Consider the following 24,276-nt stretch of genomic DNA (forward strand, 5'->3'; position numbering starts at 1 on the left):
GAACAGGCCAATACTGAAAATCTCCTCAAGAAAGGGCCACAGGTGATTTGGGTAGGTACAGATAATTCAGATGTAACCACATCTTGAAAAGGGTTCAAGATAGTTCCTTTAGGTATAGGAAAAAAACCCTCCTCCTTTCTTTATAACCAACCACGTCCAGTATTTTCTCCTAGTTGTTTTTCTTCTCTCTGATCTCTAACATTACCCTGTCCCCTCACAGCAGTGTTTGTGAAACCTGCAGGCTGCAAAAGTTGGGCTTTGCTTTCACAATTCTGAACATCAACAACAAAACCATGTTGGAGGAATGACTATCCAGGCAATAAAAAAGACAAATTAAGTAGGCCTACAATGACCAAATTCCAAAGATCCTACCCTTCCCTAAGTACATGACACCTGCAATTCCATGGAATTCAGCATGAAAATCACAGACATGAAACAAAATAAAAGGGAGTGGGGAAAACCCATAGTAAGATCATTAGTTGGTGTGTAAAATCATCTTCAAATCTTTGGGCAAACTATATCACAAAACTTTCTTAACTCGCCTAAATATTATATCCACTGCCAAATTACCATGGACTTCTATGAAAATATCTTGTATTATTTATTTGCAAATATATGTATAAAAAGCGGAACAAGGAATATAAATTCTAAACGTATTTTAATGAAAATCTTGTGATACCAGTATGAGATACAGAAATAGTAGCTACCAAACAGTGGGTTTTTTTTGTTTTTTTTTTTTTTTTTGCATAAGCCATTTATTTGGTGCTATTATAAGCTTTAAAATTCCATTTTTGCTTTACATTAAATTATGAAGTGAAAGGTACATTTAGCTAATGAAAGACATTTTGAACAGTGATTCTGGCATTAAAATTTATTGATAGTTCTCAGCTCCAAAAATGTTCAAAATTTCTTAAATGTCACATTCTAAAATGTCTAATGAGCACACAGTAAATATATAAAAGATTAGTGCAAGTTACTTGAATGGTAACAACAAAGCCAAACAGAAATGCTCAGCGGCACATCCTGTTTGCTAACTTGAAACAAACAACAGTGTAAAAGGCCTCCTAAAGGCAGCGACAATGACTATGGGAAGAGCAGCTGTCATAAGCGCAAGTGACAGCATGAAGCAGCTACTGGCTTCCCAACTTACCATCTTCCTTTTCCTTTCTGCAATCTGCTCCTCTGATTCCATTTCTACTTCATTGCTAATGGGAGTTTTTTCTTCTATATCATCAATAAAATCTGGTTCCTGAAAGATGGAAATGACTGCTTTATAGATACTACTATTCCATCTACAAACTAGGGACACTGCACTATTATAAATGCCTTTCAACCACAACTAACAAATTCAACGTAGGAAAATTATAAGCCTACTTAAATACATTTCAGAATTTTAAAACTGGTTTTAATTCAACACTTTCAAAATTATGCAAATAGTTTTGCTTTTTAAAGTTTGAGTCAGTGTTATCAATAGAGCCCACAAGGTCAAATATGGTAGCACAGCCTTCTGTTTATAGTCTTCCCAAAACATGAACATACAAAATTACTTCATGAGACCCAGTGCCTACAAACACCAAGTGCCCAATAAATGTTTGTTCAATTTGAAACTTAAGGGAAATTATTAAATTGATTAAACTATTGTTAAATTAAGGAAGATGGGGTACTGGAGATGAGTAAAACTGTACTTAATTTTCACATTTAAATGGTCCCTCCTAACTTTCATTTGTGTAGAGGGCAAAGCAGACACAGAGGGCAAACTCATTCCTCCAAATTACCATACATGTTAAGAGAATTTTCTCTGAACAATCTTCTCTCTCATCCTTATAGAATTAATTATGCCTCAAATATTTAAAAAAGGAAATTAAGACTTTAAATAAGAATTTTATTAACATAAGGACAATACCATCTGGAAGAAGTTTTTAATTACCCAGTTATAGAAATATCTTGCATTCAATTCTGCAAGGATATGCTGGCTGAGTTATTTACTAACAATGCACAAATTCTAGTAGAACCTGTGTTTTATGTTTCTAAGTACTTCATTAAATAACAGTAGGTTTAACTTAAAAAATTTAAACCATTTTACATAAAGCAAAAAAGAGGTTAAAATATGACAAGTTATTTTCTTTTGTTGACTTCGGCTGACAATCAGAAGAGCATAGTTCAGTACCTGATTATTTGATACTGATAGTCTCAGGGGAGAAAGCTTTCTTTGTTTAGTTTCTGGGCTCTTCATTTTGTTGGTTGTTCCTTCACAATCCAGAGTAATATTCTGATTTTGTGTATCTTTTTCTTTTGAAATATCCTTTTCTTTTTTTCCTTTTTTCCTTCTGGTCTCATAACCGCTATTGATGTTTTCCGTGGATTCAGAACTACGTTTTAGAACAGGGCACTCTGGATTTTCTTTGAGGCATGCGCAGTCCACCTTGTACTTACTGGAAAGATAACCGGTTAAATATTTATTCAGGATGCAAACTTTAAAATCTTCTTATCCATTTTAAGCTGCAACTCTGTAAATTCTATGCTACTACTATTTATGAGCAATCCTTTTCACTAATTTGCATTCCTATGGTAACTATCACAAAAGAGATTTTATTTCCTCACTTAAAAAACATAATCATTTGAAGTCGATTTCTGACCAGAGATTGGGCCTTCAATCAAAAGGATAACCAGTTATGGTTTAGAGAAGCAACTCAAATTAAAACTGAGCCTTTTTAAGTAAAATGATACTGTGGCTTACATTAAGGCAAAAACGGTATTTACTTCAGTGGTCCCAAACCCTAACTAGTTTGTATTTTACTTTAAGGAATGACTTCAATAACCAAGTGTCTTTGAAAAAAGGTAAAGTTATGCTTCTTTTTGCCCCTCCTTACATGTTCTCTCTTTCAAATGGAAGCTTGAAAAATAATTGCACTCTCATCTTCACTGCAGTGATATATATTACTCCCACCATACAGACAAGATTAATGGGCAGAGAGGGGCAGCATTTTGTCCAGCGTCACATGCTATCTAAATGGTTGGGACAGTATTCAGATACAGGTTTAGGGGAGTCCAAAGCTCACACTTTTCATCTCTTCAATATTTCTTAACTCTGCCCTCCATATCTCTACCACCAACGTTCAATTTCTCTCTAGGATACAGGCAGCATGCCAAAATCGGAGTTAAACAGTAGAAGCCTCCCACTTTACATGTTTTAATTAGTTCAGTGTTTGTTCACAATAAAAAAGTTTCTAATACTCCTACTTGCTCACTTTCAAGACTAGTATAAGTCAAACTTGCTAAAATCTGTGAATCAGGGATAGAACTCAAAAATTTATGATCTACTCCCCCATCTCCCCAAATCAGGTATTGCTAGAAACTAGGTTGAAACTTTCTAGATGTTTTGATTTCAGGATAATAGAACTCCAAATAATGATGGCTAATAGCTCATGTTTACCAAGCACTTATTTTGTGCCAGGAATTGTTTTAAACACTTTACATATCTTTTTTTTTTTTTTTTTTTTTTTTTGAGAATGTGTGCACACACAGGAGCTCGAGTGGGGAAGGGGCAGAGGTGGGGGGGAGGGAAAGAGTGAGAGACAGGGAGAGAGAGAATCTTAAGCAGGCTTCACACCCAGTGCAGAGCCAGACCTGGGGCTCAATCTCATGACCCTGAGATCAAGACCTGAGCTGAAATCAAGAATCAGATGCTCAACCATTTGAGCCACCCAGGCATCCCTGAACACTTTACATATCTTAAACTCACTGAATTTTCAAAACATTCCTGTTTGGTGAGTATTATTATTCTCATATTACTTGTGCTGTAACAAAGCACAAAGGGATAAGAAGGTTATATAGCTAATAATAAGCAACCAAGCTAGGATTTGAAACCAGATTATAAAAAGCTTATATTCTTAACCACTTATGGGATACAGTCTTTCAAAGCAATGAGCAAAGAGCCATTATGCTAAATTTTCCACCTTCTGGAGGGAGAAAGGGCTAACAAGGAAATGCTGAAGTTATAATAAATCTGACTCCCAACAATTAAGTAGAGATGCACAGGGCAGGAAGAGGAATTTCACTGACAGAAAACATAATGGATATTTAAAACTTAGGCATTTAAATAGGTTACCATAGAAAAATTTAAAGATAAAATACAGAATAGGAGGAAATGAACTGAAATGCTTATAACCGAATACACTACAAGATACAAAAGGAACCATCCCCCAATTCCCCCAAAAATCAGTATGAAAAAGACTGCCCAGGAGCAAAATGGAAGATGATTAACCAATTCATCAGAGAGGAAACCCAAATGATAAATTAATATATAAAAAGATCCTTGGGTCAAAAAATAACCAAAGAAAATGGTAATTAAAAATATAAAAAGATACCATTTCACATGGATTAGCATCAATTTTTAAAGTCATAACGAGATGGAGCAAGGAAGTAAAGCTGCAAGAATAGAAACTGGTCATTATCCATATCTTGGTTATTGTAAAACTGCAATAAACATAGGGGTGCACATATCTTTTAGAATTAGTGTTTTCTAATATAACATTATATGTCAATTATACTCAAATTAAAAATTAACCTATGTCTGGTGAAAACTGAGGCTGTGCACACTCTACAACCCAGCAAGTACACCCCTAATTCCATACCACAGAGAGAACATGTACCCACAAAGACATGTTCAAAAAGCCACAGGAGCACTTTTGGTAAATCTAAAGGTCCACCAATAGTGGAATGGATAAATGCCATCAACAGTGAAAATAAATGAACTAGAGCCACACCTAACAACAGAACTAAATATCAAAGTAACGAATGAGAGAAGATGAATGCAAAATGATACAGATTATAATTTTGTATTATATTTGTATTATATTTGTATAATTTTGTATTATGTATAAATATATAAAATTTAAATGGACGCTTTTATAGTCAGAATTAACTTTAACTTTCTTCCCTAGTGTTTCAGAACAGCAGTTCTCAGAACTTCCTTACAGTACTCCAACAAACACTTTTACTGCAAGAAAACTTGGCACAATTTCTGTTGCTTTTGTTTTTTGTTTTTTTTTAAGTTTATTTGTTTTGAGAGAGAAAGAGGAAGTCCCAAGCACGCTCAGCACTGTCAGCGCAGAGCCCAACACGGGGCTCACTCTCAAGAACAGAACCGTGAGATCATGACCTGAGCCCAAATCAAGAGTTGGATGCTTAACTGTTAGAGCCACCCATGTACCCTGAATTTCTTTGTTTTGAGGGGCAAAACGTTCAATTACCCATTCACACTGATCAGCCAAATTAATTATATCACTAACATTGTACCCCCTAAAATACCAGAAAGAGAAAATTCTCACATAAACAAGGTCAGTGTTGTATGGCTGAATTAGGGCTATGATTTTTTAATTGCCTCATGATAAATACAAATGAAAAGCTATGAAAGTAATGCAAATACATAAATTTTTAGGAGGACATTAAGGAACTACTGCAAAACAGATTAACATATACATAGACTTGAACTTACCAATTCCCATAGTCAAAATCAAAGGCAATAGTAATTTCAGTTCCTTTTGGAATAGTCTGTATAGAATAAATGTAAAGATGTATGGTTCCATCTTCAATTTCATGCCTCACCTGTTAGTTAAAAAATAATTTTATATTTTTATGAACTTTTTCTACCTTTAGAAGTATCCCATCCTGCAATTTTGAAAAATTTTCAAAGTAATTCCTAAGTACAACATGGAAAATATGCAGTTCAAGACTTGTAACTATAAATCGGTGGTTTTCAACTGGACGGAAGCATAGTGATGCAAACTCTACGGCCCACCATGTAGCATTAAAAAGCAAATACTAAAAAAAGAAGAAAAAACATGACACTTCATCAATTCTACAATGCCTATTTTTTTTTACCCCTGAGTATCTCTGAAATTGGGAGTTTTGTAAATGATGACACCCTCGATTTGATGAAATACAATAATCAGTAATGGAACAGTTAACACCACACTTTTCTATGACAGACACTGTTCTAGGTACTTCATATGTATTTACTCCATTGAGTCCTCATAACCACTTTTTATAGAACACAGACCAGGTTACAAAGCTAGTAAGTCAAAAAGAAGACATGAATCTATTAAGTCTGGCTTCAAAACCTAAACTCAACTATAATAGCTATAAATTAAAAATGTTTATTTTGGCATGTAAAAAAAACCCGGAAACATGCTCCAAAATTTATGCTCCAAATTAAAACACAGTTTTATAAAAAATTTTGTAGTAGCACATATAAAATCTACTTTAGCTTTCAGTTTTGTCATCTACCTTGATCCAATCAGATCTTATATTTGACCCATAAGTAGAGCTTCAGAAATAAACAAAAATCTAATATTTCTTCTTACAAAGAACATCACAATTTCTTCAGTGTGCAAAGCAATTTTTAAGACCTCACAGCCCATTACCACCTAATTTTTTGCAATGAAAACACGCTGAGGAATATAAAACGCATCAATGGTTAAAAAGTTTAGGGCTACCAGACTTGTGTTTAATACTCAATTCCATGCATCCCCTGAAACCCTTGCCTCCTGAAAAGATTTTTAGAAGCTTACCTCTGCATTGGGTGTACAAGAACGCCTAATGAACCGAGCCTCATTCCCAAAAGTCCTTGCATCAACACACATTTCTAGCCCGTGAAATTTAGAATAAAATAAAACAAAAGGATATGGTCTACAAAGAAAGAAATGCATTATAAACCATTAACATGTTAAGAAACTTCTAAAAGATTCAAAGTAAATAGTGAAGCCAAGACTTGAACATAGGCAGTCTAATACCAGAACCCATTCGTTAAGGGCTAGTTCATGCTAATGAGATTTTTACCTGCTCCAGTAACCTTACCTAAATTAAAGGTAATTAATTGAAGGTAGAAATTCAAATTTATGAGATAAAAAGGGAGTGACGACTGCCTTTACAGGAGAATTCATAATTGGATACCTTTAAAATCCTAATCGCCTAGTACATTTAAGTTTTGATTTCTAGCACTGTTTCAGATCAAATTTGCTATGTACAAGATTTGTATATCTTTCAAATCTTAAAAATTCAAGTTATAAACAACAAATACTTTTAATAACCATATAGACTTATCTCCCTAAAGATACAAACATATTTCCTGACCTCCGGGAAGCAAGGGGTCATATCAAATGCCCCCAAAAAATATATAGAAGAGGGCTCCAGTGCCATTCTAGAACCAAGAAAGGAGGAGGTGAAAGTGGTAGCAATAATGTAAGACCAAATCCAACATCTGTTATAAAGAGGAAGGGGTTTTGCCTGTGATCACCAATGGTGTTTTCAGGTTCTAGCAATTATGTTATAAGGAACTAGGTAAGGTCCTGGATGCAAAAGGGCTTCACTCCTTATAATCTTATGTAATCATAGTTTTAAATTAACGTCCACCTATATACTGCTGTTTATCTTTGAAGTAAACTGTTGTAAAAATGTCAGTAAGAGAGATGGGTAAGAGACAGAAATACATCTGCTTTTTGCCATATTTTACTATAGTTCAAAAGTTATCATTAGTCACTGTTCAACTGTACCACAGTTTTAAAAGTATTAAAATGATAACTTAGAAAAACAAAAGGCTTATGAACACACAGCATCTTGGCAAACAGCCAAAAAATCAATACTTAACAACAGGTAACTAGTAAAATAAATGAATATACCTCTTAAAGAAATATCCATTTGCTTCAAACTGTTCTCTTAGCATAAACTTCCCTCTGTACTCAATGATAAGTGCATCAGGAGGCAAATCTTTTGCGGATTTCAGAATTTTCTTATTTTTTTGTATATGGCTCTAAAATAAGAGAAATGTTCAGATTAGTTAAACCTAACTGCTTTCAGTCTAACCAGTTAAGATATACATTAGAAAAAGGTCTTTGTTTCATAATTTTTAGGCAAATGATATATTTACCTCTACAGGAGGTTTGAAGAGCAAATTGTTGGTATTCAAATCTGATTTATTTATCTCTTTTTTGTCATTTCCATTGCCTAATCTCAGAGCTATTCTTTGTGCCTCCCTCTGAACACCCTCACTATATTGGTTACTATTTGCCTCTTCGTATCGATCCATCCACGCTTTGATTTTTGTCTCCCATCCAAAATTTGAACCATCAGATGAAGGATCAATCTCTGGAGCTGAACCCTAAAATCATAGCAAACTAAGCATTAATATCTGGACTTCTAAGTATTTACACACACACACACACACACACACACACACACAATCTATATAAAAGAACATAACACAAAGTAGCAATAATGTTAGGCTTTCTAAGTTGGTCCTAGGAAAAAACAGACCATAAATGATCAGCATACTACATTTTTATACTGCACGCCAGATAAAGAGTTAGAAAACTAAAGAGGCCAAGTTATGTTGAACAGCATAAATTCAAGCTTCACTGACACCACTGTAGCCAAATTAAGGCCACTGACAAAACTGCAAACACCCAAAACTTCGGAGTTATTGTCAACTAATGATTCAAAAAAAGATAGCATATGAAAATGTTTTTATTTTACAGACTGCCAGTATCTACTTTATACTCAGTTCTGATAGAATGCAATTTTAACATGTTTTATTAAAAAACACACTTTGACATCTTAATTTAGTATAATTCCAAGATCTATAATTGTCCACATGATAAATATGACATGAGAACAAAATGTCTAATAGGATGTGAAATGACCCAAAATGGTCCATAGCCTAAATTCAAGGATCATAATGACAGCAAGGACTTATAAACTTAAATGCTTGCTCTTCATCCATACCTCCTATTAAAAACCTGTAAGATAAGAACGCTAAGTGCCAAGTACAAAAAGTTACAGCCTCTCTCAATCTGTTACAGAACAAACAAGGAACACTTTTCTCGCTGGAATGCAATTTACAGATAGGCACAATGACCACACATTTTAAAAATGTATTAAAATGTGGACACCCACAACAATTCTTATTTGCAATCTTAGGATGAAAATCAAGTAATGCAGATAACAAAAACATGTTTCATTAGCATAATTCAGGTTTATAATTTGTTTTAACACATGACATTTCAATTTGTTGTAAATGCTATTTACCAATTTCTACAACACTGAATACCCTGGTGAGAAAACAGATTATTTCTATATGTATAACCTAACTAAAATTTGAAAATCACATATAGAATTCATAAAGATCCTTATATATCCTGTTAGACATGTATACATGTACAGTAACACTAAAATTTACCATCTGTCCACCTGCCATATAATTTTTATTACAAAAAGTATCATTCTTTTCTACAATGAAACAAACTGTAGTAAGTTGTTCAACTACTTGATAGGAGTAGGTTTATTTGTATTAACTGGTATTTTCTGTACTTACATATTCCACATTATAATGACCGTGAGATAATAAATTTTTATACAAATATGAAATACTACATATTAAGGCTTTCCTCAGCTTTATTAAAGAAATCCATTTTTAAAAATTTGTCTTTCTTTTCTGTCCTCCTCTACCCAAGCCCTCTACTGATCTGGTATATATTTGATAGTTCTTCCATATCTCTTTAACCTATAAATACTATTGAATTACTAACTGAAACTGTTACAATCTTAAAGAGGTATCTTTTAGTTAAGGGAAAGATATCTTTAAAGATGCACAAAGCATTTTTAAAATTTTACTTCCTCATCTCTTTACAAAATAAATGAAAATATTTCACCTAAGTAAACTATTCCTTCTTCATTAAACTTACTATTGGAATGATTGGATAAATAAGGAAGAAAGGAAAACTTTAGAGTATCAACAGTTTCCACCAGCTTAATCCAAAACCTTTTTCAGATTGTATTGTGTCAGATAATGTCCCATAAATCCAAGTTTAATATATAGTAAGTATATAATCCCCAACTTTAACATATAAAGAACATTTTATGAAACTGGGCTTGCTGTGTGTTGAGTGACACCACATATTTTCTTGAGAAAGAACTACAAACGTATGCAGTAATCATCACTGGACAGCTGTTTAATTATTTGTTTTCCAAGAATGTGAAATAATGAATAATTGTTATGCACAAAAGATACACTGTAACATGCTTCCCACGTACTATTTTAATATCTGACAACTTAAGAAACCCATTAGCCTTTAACCACACAGCCTAGAAAGCTGTAGTAAGTCTATACAGCTGACCTCTGTGATCCAATACCTATCTTTTAGCAGGAGGCAGAGCTGAGGAGCCTTGCCTCTCTCAGAAATCAGGGCATCTACAAAATTGAGGATATAGGCTAATTCAAGGTACAAGTGACTACTTTGTATACCTCCATGGTGATTTTATAGTATTTTATAACAACTGACTTGACTAAATCACTAGAACCCCAACTATGCAAAAAAAAAAAAAAGAAAAAGAAAAATTTCAAATTCTAAATGTGATTTTGCATTCATATATCCACTATACAAAGTGGTATGGAGATATGGAATGCAATAATCTACTGAAATTCAGATTATCCAAAATTTTGATAATAGGAATTACTTATATACCTCCTTTTACTTAATGATTTAACATTGTTAATAAACTCCAAGAGAGGCATAGTAATCTAATTAGGATTCTCTACGGTGTCACTTTTGGTAAAGATAATAAGCAATGAGATGATACGCAATGAAGAGAACATAAAGTAAAGGTTTTGGACAAGCAACCACTTAGTAAGCTCCTGAAAAACTGATAGTTGGAACAAGGACTTAAATTTAATGTATTTAAAAAAAAAAATTAATGTATTTACCTTAACTCTTAAAAATTTTTTTTTTAATGTTTATTTATTTTGAGAGAGAGAGAGAGAGAGAAAGCAGGGAGGTACAGAGAGAGAGAGAGAGAAGGAGGGAGAAAGAATCCCAAGTAGGCTCCATGCTTAGCACAGAGCTCCACACAGGGCTCAATCTCATGACTGTGAGATCATGACCCGAGCCAAAATCAAGAGTCAGATGCTTAACTGAGCCACCCAGGTGCCCCTGTTTACCTTAACTCTTGATGACTTCCGAGATCCTTCACGAAAGGCCTAAAATAACATGAAATTTGAGTTAGTTTTCTTTTCTTTTAAACTGGATATAATCAATCAGTTCAGTAAAGCATTTTATTGAAGTCTCATAATAATAAAAAACTTGGCAAATATAGCCAGAACCGGGTGAATGTTTAAGTAAGGAAAGTCACCTACTAGCATACTATTTTACTATTAAAAATAGAATGCAGACTTTGTATATCTAAAACCAAAGTAACAATGTATGTCAACGATAGTCAAATTAACAACAACAATAACAACAAAAACCATAATGCAGGCTATGTAAGAACAAGAGAATATGTATATGATACTGCTAGAAAAAATCTCAAATTTTTTGTGTGCTCAATTATTACAACCATGGGAAAATATCTGATTAAAATTGGAAGGGTATTAACAATATTACAGTAATTTTATTTAAGTCATGATACAAGTCTGGGGAGTGATAAAGTTATTCACTTTAATTCTCGTAGTCAACTAGTAAGTGATATTTGAGCACAGAGGAGCATTTGAGTAATAAGCACTGTGGCAAATAGAGTTGTATTTATTTAATAAATAATTTAGTGACAGCCCACTACTCTGCCAGGTCCCAAAGTGGTATCTAACATTTAATTCCTATCTTCCTCACCACTTCACCCAAAAAGTCTCCAGGGAGACTAACAAACATAAACCTAGAGTAAGCAACATAGACCCAAATATATGTGTTAAGTTTGTTGTGTAGACTATATGTTGGAAGTCAGCAAGATTTACTAACAGCAAAAACAAGGCAGTGAAACGTCACATAAAACATGGGCAAAGAGCTAGGTGGACTTTGGAGAAGGAATGTACCCAGACAGATGAACAACTGAAAGGAATACAATCCTGGTACTAAAGAAACATGAAAGAGACACCTGGCTGGCTCAGTCGGTGGAGCATGCAACTCTTGATCTCGGGGTTGTGGGTTTGAGCCCCACACTGAGTATAGAGATTACTTAAAAAAAAAAAAAAAAAAAAAAAAAAAAAAATCTGGAGTGCCTGGGTGGCTCAGTCAGTTAAGCAAGCATCTAACTCCAGCTCAGGTCAAGATCTCACGGTTCGTGGGTTTGAGCCCAACGTCAGGCTCTGTGCTGACAGCTCAGAGCCTGGAATCTGTTTCGGATTCTGTGTCTCCCTCTCTCTCTGCCCCTCCCCTGCTCACGCTTTCTGTCTCAAAAATAAACAAATAAAATAAAAATAAAAATAAAATAAAAACTGTCCTCTACCCAGAACATCTATTGTAACCTCCTTTCAAACTTTTTAACAATTAGCCATAACAATAGGCTGAAAAAAAAAAAAAGGCAGAACTGTATATATTCTTTTGTTTTATATATATACTACATGTCACCCCTCAAATAATAGTAAAACCTTAACAGTGGGCAAGATCTAAGTGGGAAAACCATATCTTTTATACCCAGTTCCTTGATTTTTTTTTCTAATCCTTGTCAATTTTTACTAACAACATAAGAGAAAAATCTCTTTTTAAACACACAGCAATATTCTGAAAAAACTATGTCACACTCCAAGACCCAGAACTGATTCATTTTAAATAGGGACAAGTAATTCCCCCCAGAAAAAGTGCAAAATCTATGCTTTATTCAAAAAATAGATTTGTTAAACCAAATGACCTAAAACAAATATGCAAGGATACAATTTCCAAGTAACAATAAACAGGAAAGCCTAATTTGAAAGCATGATATGAAAAAGGTATGTCAATACCTATAATATGTGAATTCCTAAATTATAAAAGGCATTTAATAGACAATCTCTCTCTCTCTCTTTGTGTAAATTACAATCTGAAATAAGGGACATAACAATGAAAGAAGACAAAATGTTGTTACAAGTGCTATAATAAAAGGTTCAAGTGCCATAATGAGATGCAAAGAAAGATGATCATATTTTGATAGGAGAAAAGCAAGTTTCATGGAGGAAGCAGTACTTGAGAGTATAATAAGGGTTTAAAAGACAGAGATGAGAATATCCTAAATGGTGAAGAGAACAGCATAACCAAAGATGACACCTGGTGGGACACTTGGCAGGCTCAGTGGGTAGGGCATATGACTTTTGATCTCAGGGTCATGAGTTCAAACCCCATGTTGGATACAGAGCTTACTTTAAAAAAAATAAATAAACAAAAACCACCCAGAAAGTGCAGATAGAATTTGATTATAAGAATGGATAATATACAGGAAAAAGTGTAGCAGAACTGGAGAGGGACCTCATCTGTGAAGACTGCTACAGTCAAGCTTAAATGGTGGTGAAATGAGAAACTGAAAAGTCCCTGCTGCCTATTAAATAACCAAATAATATCTTGAAGAATTACTCAAGGAAAAAAAATGCTTTCTTTGGAAAAACCTGATTTTATATCTAGGAATAATTTCACTCTATAATAGCAATATAGTTCTCGTGAAAAGTATTTTTTTTTCCTTATAAGAGAAAAATCTTCAGGACCAATAATAATAAATTTAGTGAAAAAGTGGCTTAGAAATGGTTTTGTGCCATTAAATCCTTGGGATAATTCATCACATAAGACTTAAGTAAAAGAAGTCTACGTGATAAGAAATTCATTAAATATGGAGGTTTATTAAAATGATTACATACGATTCAGAGAAGAACAACTATAAACAATTATTCACAATTATCATATGCTCTTTTACCTTGTTCATAAGCTATTAAAAATTTAGGATTGTTATTTTTTGTCTAAAACAGCAATTTTTTTCTATTTTATTTTAGCTTTTGCCTTTCTATGACTAGTCTCATTAGTGATTTCAAATCAGTATGCCAACATTTATCTATTACGCTTCAATCTTTAAAACATATTAAAATTGTAAAATGAATTTTAAAAAACTTAGATTCTGCAACCTTTTCTAGCTACCATCCATTACTCACCTGCCTTTCCTGTAAAACTCAGTTCCCATAACTTCCTATCTACATATCTAAAAAAAGGAAAAACTTACTTTTTTACACTTTGAAATGTTTTGTTCTTTCTCCCCACTTTTTTTCCTTCTTTTATCATTAACCTTGGAAACTCTTGAAGCAGTTAAAGTAATCGATGTTGGGGTATGCTGAAATGCAGTATATAATTCCACAGGAACCTCATCACCACTCTCAGTTGCACTGGTATCACCATCTTCCAAGGCAAAATAAAAATTACTATACTTGTAATACTATCTTGAACAAAATGAAAAATCAAACAGCATTCTACAAGACAAGCTGCTGTATCTCCCATCATTCTGAAGAATGAACTTTTTTCTACTTCCTCAGTTCACTCATATAAGATACATTTAAATGCATACTACAAATACCTTTTCTCATACATTAAGTTAGAAAGGATACAAAAGTCTGACAACACACTGAGGTAGTGTGACTATGGGAAAAGGGCATAAATAGCCAGTGGTAATTCAAAATTCAAAATTCAAAATTCCCTATGAATTCCCTATGAAGGGAAATTTAACCATATCTAACAAAATTCTACACATACTTACTCTTTCACCTAATAAACTTTTTTCTAGGTGTGTGTCCAAAGATAAAATGAACAAAAATACAAAAATACAAAAAAAAAAAAAACCACGAAAAAACTTGTCCGGGAGGGTTTCATTAACAGTACTATTTGTAGTAACAAAAATGAAACGAAACAAAACAAAAAACACTGGAAACAACCTAAATGTTCATCAAACAGTTCAGTAAACTATGATTATTCAAAACCAGTTGTACTGGTGTTGTCATAACGTAAGCCAAAATAAAAGTTGTAGCACAGTTATACTGCTAAAATCTATTCCTCAAAATGAAATGCTATTCCATATGATTAATGGATCACCATCTCTCTGAAAAACCAACATATTTTAATACTTCTTTAAAGCTGTTACCTTTGTACAAAAATGAGGATTTAAAATTTTTATTTTCCTCTAATTTCCACATTTTCTTTTTTTTTCTTTTTTCTTTTTTTTAATTTCCACATTTTCTAAAATAAGTACATTCTATAAAAAGACTACTTAAAATCTATACCTGAGATTGTAAGTTGTATGTACAACCAACATTGACTGGTAAGGTGTTTATATCCAACTGAAACATGCAGACCACTCATTTTCTCAATCACACTAATTTTAATTTAGCATAGATCCTCTTCACCCACCTGACATATTTTCCCTTTTCCGGCGCTGTAGTAGCACTGCCCTCTCTTTATCCAAACTCCTGCATTAAAATATTAACATGATTATTCATCAAACTTTCATAAATTTAGATATAAAGCAGACTGATTTTAAATGTGATAAACTTTACAATTTCTCTAATGTTCTTACTGAAAAACAAACAGTATAAAATATGTGTATTTTTTCCCTTGCTTTAGATTTGATCGAGCATAATTAGCAGTAGATGCCAGGTAAGTGACACTGTTGTGCTTTTAAGAAAATAACTTTTTACTTAGGAAGCTAGTACCTTTTTTTTTTTTTTTTCCAAATTGAATGTTTAAAGCAAAATGTCTGGGGGCACCTGGATGGCTCAGTCGGATAAGTGGACTTGGGCTCAAATTATGATCTCACAGTTTGTGAGTTCAAGCCTCGCACTGGGCTCTATACTGACAGCTCAGAGCCCAGAGCCTGCTTCGGATTCTGTGTCTCCCTCACTCTCTGCCCCTCCCCCACTCATGCTCAGTATCTCTCTCTCTCTCAAAAATAAACATCAAAAATTTAAAAATTTTAGAGCAAAAAGTCTGAAAAAAAAAAAAAAGAATGTTTACAGTAATCAAAATAAATTTCTTAAAAGCACATCACTGATTTAGGATCTATTTGCATTATTACCAGACTAAAATTATTTCCACTTTTGAAATAATAATAAACACTGAACTTTTAACAATTAAAAATACACTAGAGGGGAGGTGGGTGTGGGGGGATGGATTAAATAGAGGATGGGGACTAAAAAGTGCACTTGTGATGAGCACTGGGTGTTGTATGGACATGTTAAATACATAATATATCTGAAATGAACAGAACACTGGATCTTAACTGGAATTTAAATAAAAACTTAAAGAAAAAAGTAAAATATTTCATTAACTGCCCACACATGAACTACATCATCCATAGTAACTGTTTTATATTTCCCACCAACATTTTCACTGTTGAAACCTATTAGCCTATAGGTCAAATAAGACTAGATTATTTTTCTTAGATGAGAGAATAAGGGCTCTAGACTAAAATATCTACAATTCAGTAACAGACTTGTCTTAATGTCTACTAGGACATATAACTATAACTAACATTACTGATTATCACAGAATAATAAGTAGGTATCACTCAATAAACTACCCTCCCTAATGACCAGTTTTAAACCAGTTCTTAACTGAATTTATCAAAAGATATTTACCCCAGCAAAAACTATCTGGCAAAAGGCTAGTAACTATCATAAAGTAAAACAAAATCACATAGTAAAACCTCACTCATAAAAAAGCAATGCAAAGTGTAACATTCAGATTACCATTTTGAATCTAGTTAAACTGGGAAAAATCCAAGTCTGTCAGACACTATTGTAAGCCCTGGGGAAACAGGCATGCTTATCCATCACTGGTAGGAATTCAAAACTGTACAGCTCGTATTGGAGAATTCAGCAATATCTGACAAAAATTTTATGCATATATTATACATTTACCCTTTTACTGAACACGCCTACTTCTATTTGCAATTACAAAAGACTGGAAACAATGTCCACTCTAATGGGACTGGTTGAATAAACTATTCCATGAAAAAGATGAAGCACCTTGAAGCAACAGAAAAAAATGAGCCAATTTCTATATACTTCTATGAAGTGATCTTTAGCAGATATTTTTAAGAGAAAAAAGAAAATGTGGCAAAACTCTGTAATATACTATCGCTTACCTAAATAAGAAAGGAATACAAAGATGTATATACACACCTGTTTCTAATAAGGAAACAATGGAAAGAATAATCTATTTTTTATGTTACTCCAGGGATAGAAAGTTCAACTTATCTGAATATACTTTGTTTTAAAATTTAACCTCAAAATAATGGGACTACTTCTTACATAATCATGTAAGTATATAATTATAAAAACAAAGTATAAAAAGCAATCCTAAAAATAACTAGATTCCTCCTACATTTCTGGTAGGAATATAAAATGGTACAACTGCTCTGCAATATAGCTGGATAATTTTTTTAAAAAACTAAACACAAACTACCATGTGACTGAGCAATTGCACTCTTGGGAATTTATCCCAAAGAAAATAAACTTACATTCATACCAAAACCTGTACACAGATGTTCATAGCAACTTTTCTGTAATAGCCAAAAAATGTCCTCCAACAAGTGAATGGTTAAATAAACTGTGATACATATATGTCATAGAACACTACATAGCAATAAGAAAGAATGAAATATCGGGGCACCTGGGTAGCTCAGTCGGTTAGGCGTCTAACTTCTGTTCAGGTCATGATCTCACAGTTTGTGAGTTCAAGACCCATATTGGACTGTCTGCTGTCAGAAAAGAGCCCACTTGGGATCCTCTGTCCCCCTCTCTCTGCCCCTCCCCCACTCTCTCTCTCTCTCAAAATAAACAAGCATAGAAAGAAAGAAGGGAGGGAAGGGAGGAAAGGGAGGAAGGGAGGAAGGGAGGAAGAAAGGAAGGAAGACTGATATATGCAAAAACTGGCTGGCTCTCCAGAGAATCATGCTGAGTAAAAAAAAGCCCACCCCAAGGTCACATACTGTATGATTCCATTTATATAACATTCTTGAAATGAGAAAATTATAGTCATGGAGTACAGATTATAGCAACAGAGTTGCCAAAGGCCAGGAATGGGGGAGATGGGAGAGGTGGAAAAGGTGGGAGGTGGATGCAGCTGAAAAAGCAATGTGATGGATACTGGCCATGGAAATGTTTTGTATCTAGACTAGACCAACTAAATATTCTAGCTATAATACTGCATTAATAGTTTTGCAACATGTTACCACTGGGGGGAACTGGGTAAAAGACACACAGAATCTTTATTATTTCCTAACTATTTATGTGACACTCTAACTCAAAATTAAAAGTTTAATTTTAAAAAATAAGGGGTACCTGGATGGCTCAGTCAGTGAAATGTCTGACTCTTGATTTTGGCTTAGGTCATGATCTTGCAATTCCTAAGTTTGAATCCCACGACTCTGTCAGCACAGAGCCTTGAGATTCTCTGTCTCCCTCTCCCTCTCTCTCTGCCCTTCCCCTGCAAGCTTGCTCTCTCTCTCTCTCTCTCTCAAAACTAAATATTAAAAAAAAATCAAAAATAAAAGAATCTCATCAACGTAAGTGTGTAAGTGTGCATCCAGCTGGTGTTTTAACCACACAGTGAAATTCTTTTAAGGGACTTTAAACACAACCATACGTTCCTTGTGGAACATATCTTAAGGGGAAAAAAAGTTCTAACCTGTTTTACATAGGGGTACCTGCTTGGCTCGGTCAGTAGAGCATGCGACTCTTCATCTCAGGGTCATGAGTCCAAGCCCTAAGTTGGGTGTAGAAATTACTTTAAAAATAAATAAATAGGGGCGCCTGGGCGGCTCAGTCAGTTGGGCGTCCGACTTCGGCTCAGGTCATGATCTCACAGTCTGTGAGTCTGAGCCCCGTGTCAGGCTCTGAGCTGACCGCTCAGAGCCTGGAGCCTGCTTCAGATTCTGTGTCTCCCTCTCTCTCTGCCCACCTCCTGCTCATGTTCTGTCCCTTTCTGTCTCAAAAATAAATAAAAACATTAAAAAAATTTTTTTAATAAATAAATAAAAATAAACCTTTACATAATCATATTGTTGGTACTAGTCGTTGGTATTGTTACTCTGAGATTCTTGCATTTTTCTATGAAATAAAGCAACTGAGTAAACTGGTAAAATTCTAATTATGTTACTGTCTGTTGTTGAGAACGAAGATCAAAGGAGATATAAACAGTATATAGAAAAGACTAGATGAAAACCTTGTATTCCTAAATTTAAACTGCAATTATCTGCATAAACTCATGTATTTTATCTTAAAAATAAACACACAAAACATATTTCCTAGCTTTGTCTACCAAAAAGACCTAGGAACAGTAACCATTCCAGTAGAAAGAGCATGCTAGCTCAGATTCTAGTCCTGAAAACCAATCCTCAGGGGCACAGAAGTATAATACAAGCTTGAGACATCTTGTTATACCAGACAGCACGAACACTTATCAAGTACCACTAGGATACTGTCAAAAGGGCTCAAGAGTCAAGTTGTCAAGTTTCCACCGACGAAAACTAGACAAAATTTAAATATCAATACGAATAATAACTGCAGCAGACTGACATCCATTATGTTTAAATAGCTGAGTTCATAATGACACTTGCAGCCAAAAATTCACATATAACTTTTGACTTTCCAAAAAATTAAAACTATAAGCCTACTGATAACATAAACAGTTGATTAACACATATTTGGTATGCATACGTATTAGTGGATACATGTGTGCATATGTATTATGTATTAGTGAGCCACAGAAAAACATAATTAAGAAAGTCATAAAAAGGGGCATCTGGGTAACTTAGTCAGTTAAGCATCTAACTTTGGCTCAGGTTATGATCTCATGGTTCATGACTCTGAGCCCCACGTCAGGCTCTGTGCTGACAGTGCAGAGCCTGGAGCCTACTTCGGATTTCATGTCTCCCTCTCTCTCTGCCCCTTCCCCACTTGTGGTCTCTCTCTTTCTCTTTCTCTCTCAAAAGTAAACATTTTGAAAAAATAAAAAAACAAAGTCATAAAAAATTAACTTACAGTACTATATCAAAAAAACCCAAATATAAGTGGGCTTGCACAGATCATAACTACGCTGTTCAAGGGTCAACTATATACCTTAAAAGAACTAAACAGTTAATATGGGAAAGTTTGTTTCTATAGACATAGTTGAGCTAATAATTCATAAGCAATAAGATTAACATAGCATTGGGGCACTTAAGTGGCTCAGTCAGTTAAGCGTCTGACTTCGGCTCAGATCATGATCTCGCATTGAGTTCATGAGTTCGAGCCCTGTATCGGGCTCTGTGCTGACAGCTCAGAGCCTAGAGCCTGCTTTGGAGTCTTTTTCTCACTCTCTGTCGCTCCCCTACTCACACTCTTCCAAAAATTAAAAAAGCACTAAAAAAATATATATTAACATGGCCCTAACTTGCAACCCCTAATAAATTAATGGGTCTAAATAATGACTACCAATAGGTCCTATCGTAGAGACAACCAGATATGATGTGTCACCTGATGAAGCAGTCTATGAAATATTCTTACAATATTCTTACCAAAAAAAAAAAAAAAAAAAAAAAATTTGACCAGTGCCTAGGTGGCTAAGTCAGTTAAGCATCCAATTCTTGATTTCAGCTTAGGTCATGATCTCATGATTCATGGGTTCAAGCTCCACATGATAGGTTCAAAGCCCCACACTGTCAGCATGGAGCCTGTTTGGGATTCTCTCTTCTTCTCTCTCTGCCCCCTACCCCCAATCCCCCACCCCTGCTCATGCTCTTTCTGGGCGCTTGCTATCTCTCTCAAAATAAATAAACTTCAACAAAAACTGAACCTGTAATCTGATCACACACACATATTTACAGAAATACAAAGGACAGAGTAACTTGTTATATCATGATAATGCAATTAGCAAACAAATCGGGATAAACAATTCAGTTCCTTAAAGAAACACACTGCAAAGGAGAGGCCAAAGTTAGTGGAGTAATGAAAGGAGGTTTAGATGACTAGAGACTGAATAGATGTATATTAACCAATCAATATTCTAACAGCGACTGGATAATACATTTTGTTGCATATACAATAATGGTTTTGGTTTTTTTTTTAATTCTTTTACAAATTATACATATATTTAATAAATATACATAATTATATATGTATTTAAATGTGTATATATTTATACATGTATATGCATGTTTAAATACATATACATATATAGTAAAACCTTGGTTTGTGAGCATAATTCATTTGGGAAACATGCTTGTAATCCAGAGAACTTGTATATCAAAAGGAATTTCAAGAACCACTGGCTCAATTGTGATCATGTGACATACAACATCATGTACTACTCACATTGCAAGACATCACTAGTTTATCCAGTTAAAATTTATTAGAAATAAATGTTCACTTGTCTTGCACAACACTCACATAACAAGTTACTTGCAATCCAAGGTTTTAGTGTACTGTATACTGAAATACACAGAGATATATATGAATGAAATATATCTGGAATTTGCATTAAAATATGTGAAGGAGAAAAGAAACACATGACAGTATAAATGAAAAAGATTGTTGAAAATTGTTGAAGCAGGGTGATGGAATGATTGTATAGACCTACAAAATTCTTTATTAGCTAAGGAAATGTTCTTCTAGTAACTGTTGAACATAGTGCATTTCAGTGAAAAAAAAAATGCCGTCACTTAAAAGATGCGCTATTATTTTATGCATTATTGATAAAGTAAAAGAAAAATGCTACAAAGTAAACCATGACATATTATCAATGAAAACATTCTTCCTGATTTTAGAGATGTCAAAATACAAAAAAATAAAATAAAATAAATATGAAAATTAAAAGTATATCTTAGAATTGATGAAACATAGTAATCCATTAATTGTTTAATCCAGAATTCATACATAAACTTCTAATAACTAAAGATTATTTCAGTGTATTTACTGGCAATCTTATAAGTATGCACAACTTACCTAGGCTGACAACGTTCACATAAGTATGTATCAGGAATATGCTGCCTGTCAATCCCCATGCAGTCAATATGTTGCCAAACGCTTAAAAAAAAAAAAAAAGCAAAATATAAAATGTTCATAGAATCATCCATAAATTAAGACCTGATATTCTATTTGACTATCACTTAGTAAGTGCCCACTTTGTGTTTAACACTGTAAAAGGTGCTGTGAGGAATTCACAGAAATATGTCCTTGGGGAGATAAAACTTTGAGATGCAAAGAGGACAAAATATAGATATATAGATATTTCTGAAGCAAATGTAACTTTAAAATGTGAAAGGTATACATTACAAATATTATCAAAAGTCACAAAGTGAAGATGTCCACACTCCTTGAAGTTAATGGGGAAAAGCACCCTGGAGAATGATGGACTTGAATAAAACCTCATTTGAGAGTTAGGAAGAAAAGATATCATCATAGCAGTTTTTTCTCAAGTAGACAGATATGACGAGCAATGGACAGAAGACAGTTAAACTATATGAAGGGGAATTTTCACTTTGAGAAATACAGAGGAGGTAGAATTGGGTTAGTATGGTACAGTCAGATTATATAGGAGTTGGAACATCAGGATGTGTGTAGATTTCCTCCAACTAGCAACATGTAAAACTAGATGTGTTTTGATGATATAAAGTGTTTGAATTCAAAGAAGAAAATGAAAGTAGAAAAAACAATTAAGAGGATTTTCCAACATTCCAAACTTGCATTAAAGGACAGAACTAGAATGTGGAAGGGAAGATATAAAGAATCCAAGATATATTCTATGAAGGTAGGGATTAAACCTATTCTGTCCTCAAATTATTCTTATGGAATACATGGACCAGCATGAGGCAACTTTTCAATTTATTACTATTATTGTATTTTGTTGCCAAGATTTTAATTGGTCCAGATATATATATATGTGTGCATGTACACACACACACACACACACACACACACACACACACACACTACACACACACACCTGTTCCTAAAAATAGTCTTAATTACTTTTTACATAATAGTCAGCAACTTCTAATATATCCCTACTGATTTACCTGCTATTGTATTGCTCTTCACTTAACTGAGGATGTTGGGAAAAGAACTGGTAGAAAGTGGAAGGTAATGGAATATATATCAAAGATGTGGGGAGAAAAGTAAGAAAAGCAGAACACCAGACAGGAGGGCTAGAATAACAAACTAAATTAAATTTGGGTGGTAAGTAGTAATGTCATGCAGACAAGAGAAGAGACCAAACTAGAAAATGAATAAATGATCAGGGATCTAGATGCCAAACTTGAAAGAGGAGATTATAGGCAGTAGGTACATGGAAATACATAGAGGCAATACAGAACAAGAAGAAAGGAAAAAACATTAAGTTGTACAATATTTTACAGATTAAGCAGTAGAAAAATAAAACCACAAAAAATAGATTCATATACAGCAGTTGCTGAGAAGCAAACACTTTGAACAATCCAAAAACTGTGAACTGGTCCTTTAAGAATTTGTAGATAGTATAAATCCTAAGGACTATTTCACTATTTTCTAACAGAGATAATTCTGTATTATATCTAGATCACTGTAATTAAATAGAAAGAAAACAATATTCATATTATGCATTAAAATGAAAACGCTGCCAAATGTATATAATTTATCACATTAGACAAGATCAGCTAAGAGAAAGCTATATTATGTGATCAGTTAAAATATGAACTGAGATTTTCTATCAGGTAGTTATTTAAAAAAATAATAAAGAAAAGAATTTATCAATGAAGATTTTTTTTAGTTTTTTAATTTACCTCCTGAGTAAATTTACTGAAGTGATTGTTCATAGTAATGATATGTCACAGATAATGAGTATTTATTTTTAAATGTGAAAGGTATCACAATATATTTTTATAAAAATTTACTCAAAACTTCACATTTTGACATAATATCAAATTTCACCTTCCAAATTAAGACTAATTTTCCCCCTTTTTGGCAAAGGTAAATCATCTTTTTAAAATATAACCCTACATGCATGTTTATATCAATAACATCCAACTCCTAACCACCTAATGAGAACAATATTACAAATAATGCAAAGTAATTTATATTTGGCTCTAAGATGTATTTTTACACTCACGTTCAAATATGGGTATATGCTATACTATTTCAAATCAAATAATGAAGCTATGCCATAAAGATATGACCCAGGAAATTGTGTAAAGCTACCAAACTTTCTTACCCACTACAGTGCACTGCTTAAATACTCTGCTTCCCACTCTGTGCAGGGGACGGACTCAGTAACTTTCAGGCTGAAATCCTATTCCCTCTCCATCCTCCCCAACTCCCTCACCCCCCAAAAAAACAAAAAAATAAAACCCCACTTTCTGTCCCAATCACACCTTCTCTAGGGGAGGAGGCCTTTCTTGGTGGTTGAACCAGGGTTGGGGGAGGGGAGACTGTGGTTCTGGTTCAAGGAGACTCCAGAGTGCTGCAAGGTTCAAGTCAAAAGGAGGTGAGAGAGT

The 24,276-nt window shown here is 33.8% G+C and overlaps 1 protein-coding gene across 1 annotated transcript in view; it reads right to left on the bottom strand.

Moving 5' to 3' along the window:
• The window catches only part of KMT2E (lysine methyltransferase 2E (inactive)), a 99,013-nt gene that overhangs the window by 19,313 nt on the left and 55,424 nt on the right, over positions 1–24,276 (bottom strand). Inside the window, 10 exon segments of the mRNA XM_019451219.2 lie at positions 1,151–1,249; positions 2,168–2,432; positions 5,498–5,607; positions 6,573–6,690; positions 7,680–7,810; positions 7,928–8,158; positions 10,994–11,032; positions 14,002–14,174; positions 15,177–15,235; positions 21,752–21,832. Coding sequence (XP_019306764.1) covers positions 1,151–1,249; positions 2,168–2,432; positions 5,498–5,607; positions 6,573–6,690; positions 7,680–7,810; positions 7,928–8,158; positions 10,994–11,032; positions 14,002–14,174; positions 15,177–15,235; positions 21,752–21,832 — 1,306 coding nt within the window.

The sequence above is a fragment of the Panthera pardus genome, unplaced genomic scaffold (genome assembly GCF_024362965.1).
Source record: "Panthera pardus isolate Hobbes unplaced genomic scaffold, ASM2436296v1 HiC_scaffold_8, whole genome shotgun sequence".
In the NCBI taxonomy this organism is placed as follows: domain Eukaryota; kingdom Metazoa; phylum Chordata; class Mammalia; order Carnivora; family Felidae; genus Panthera; species Panthera pardus.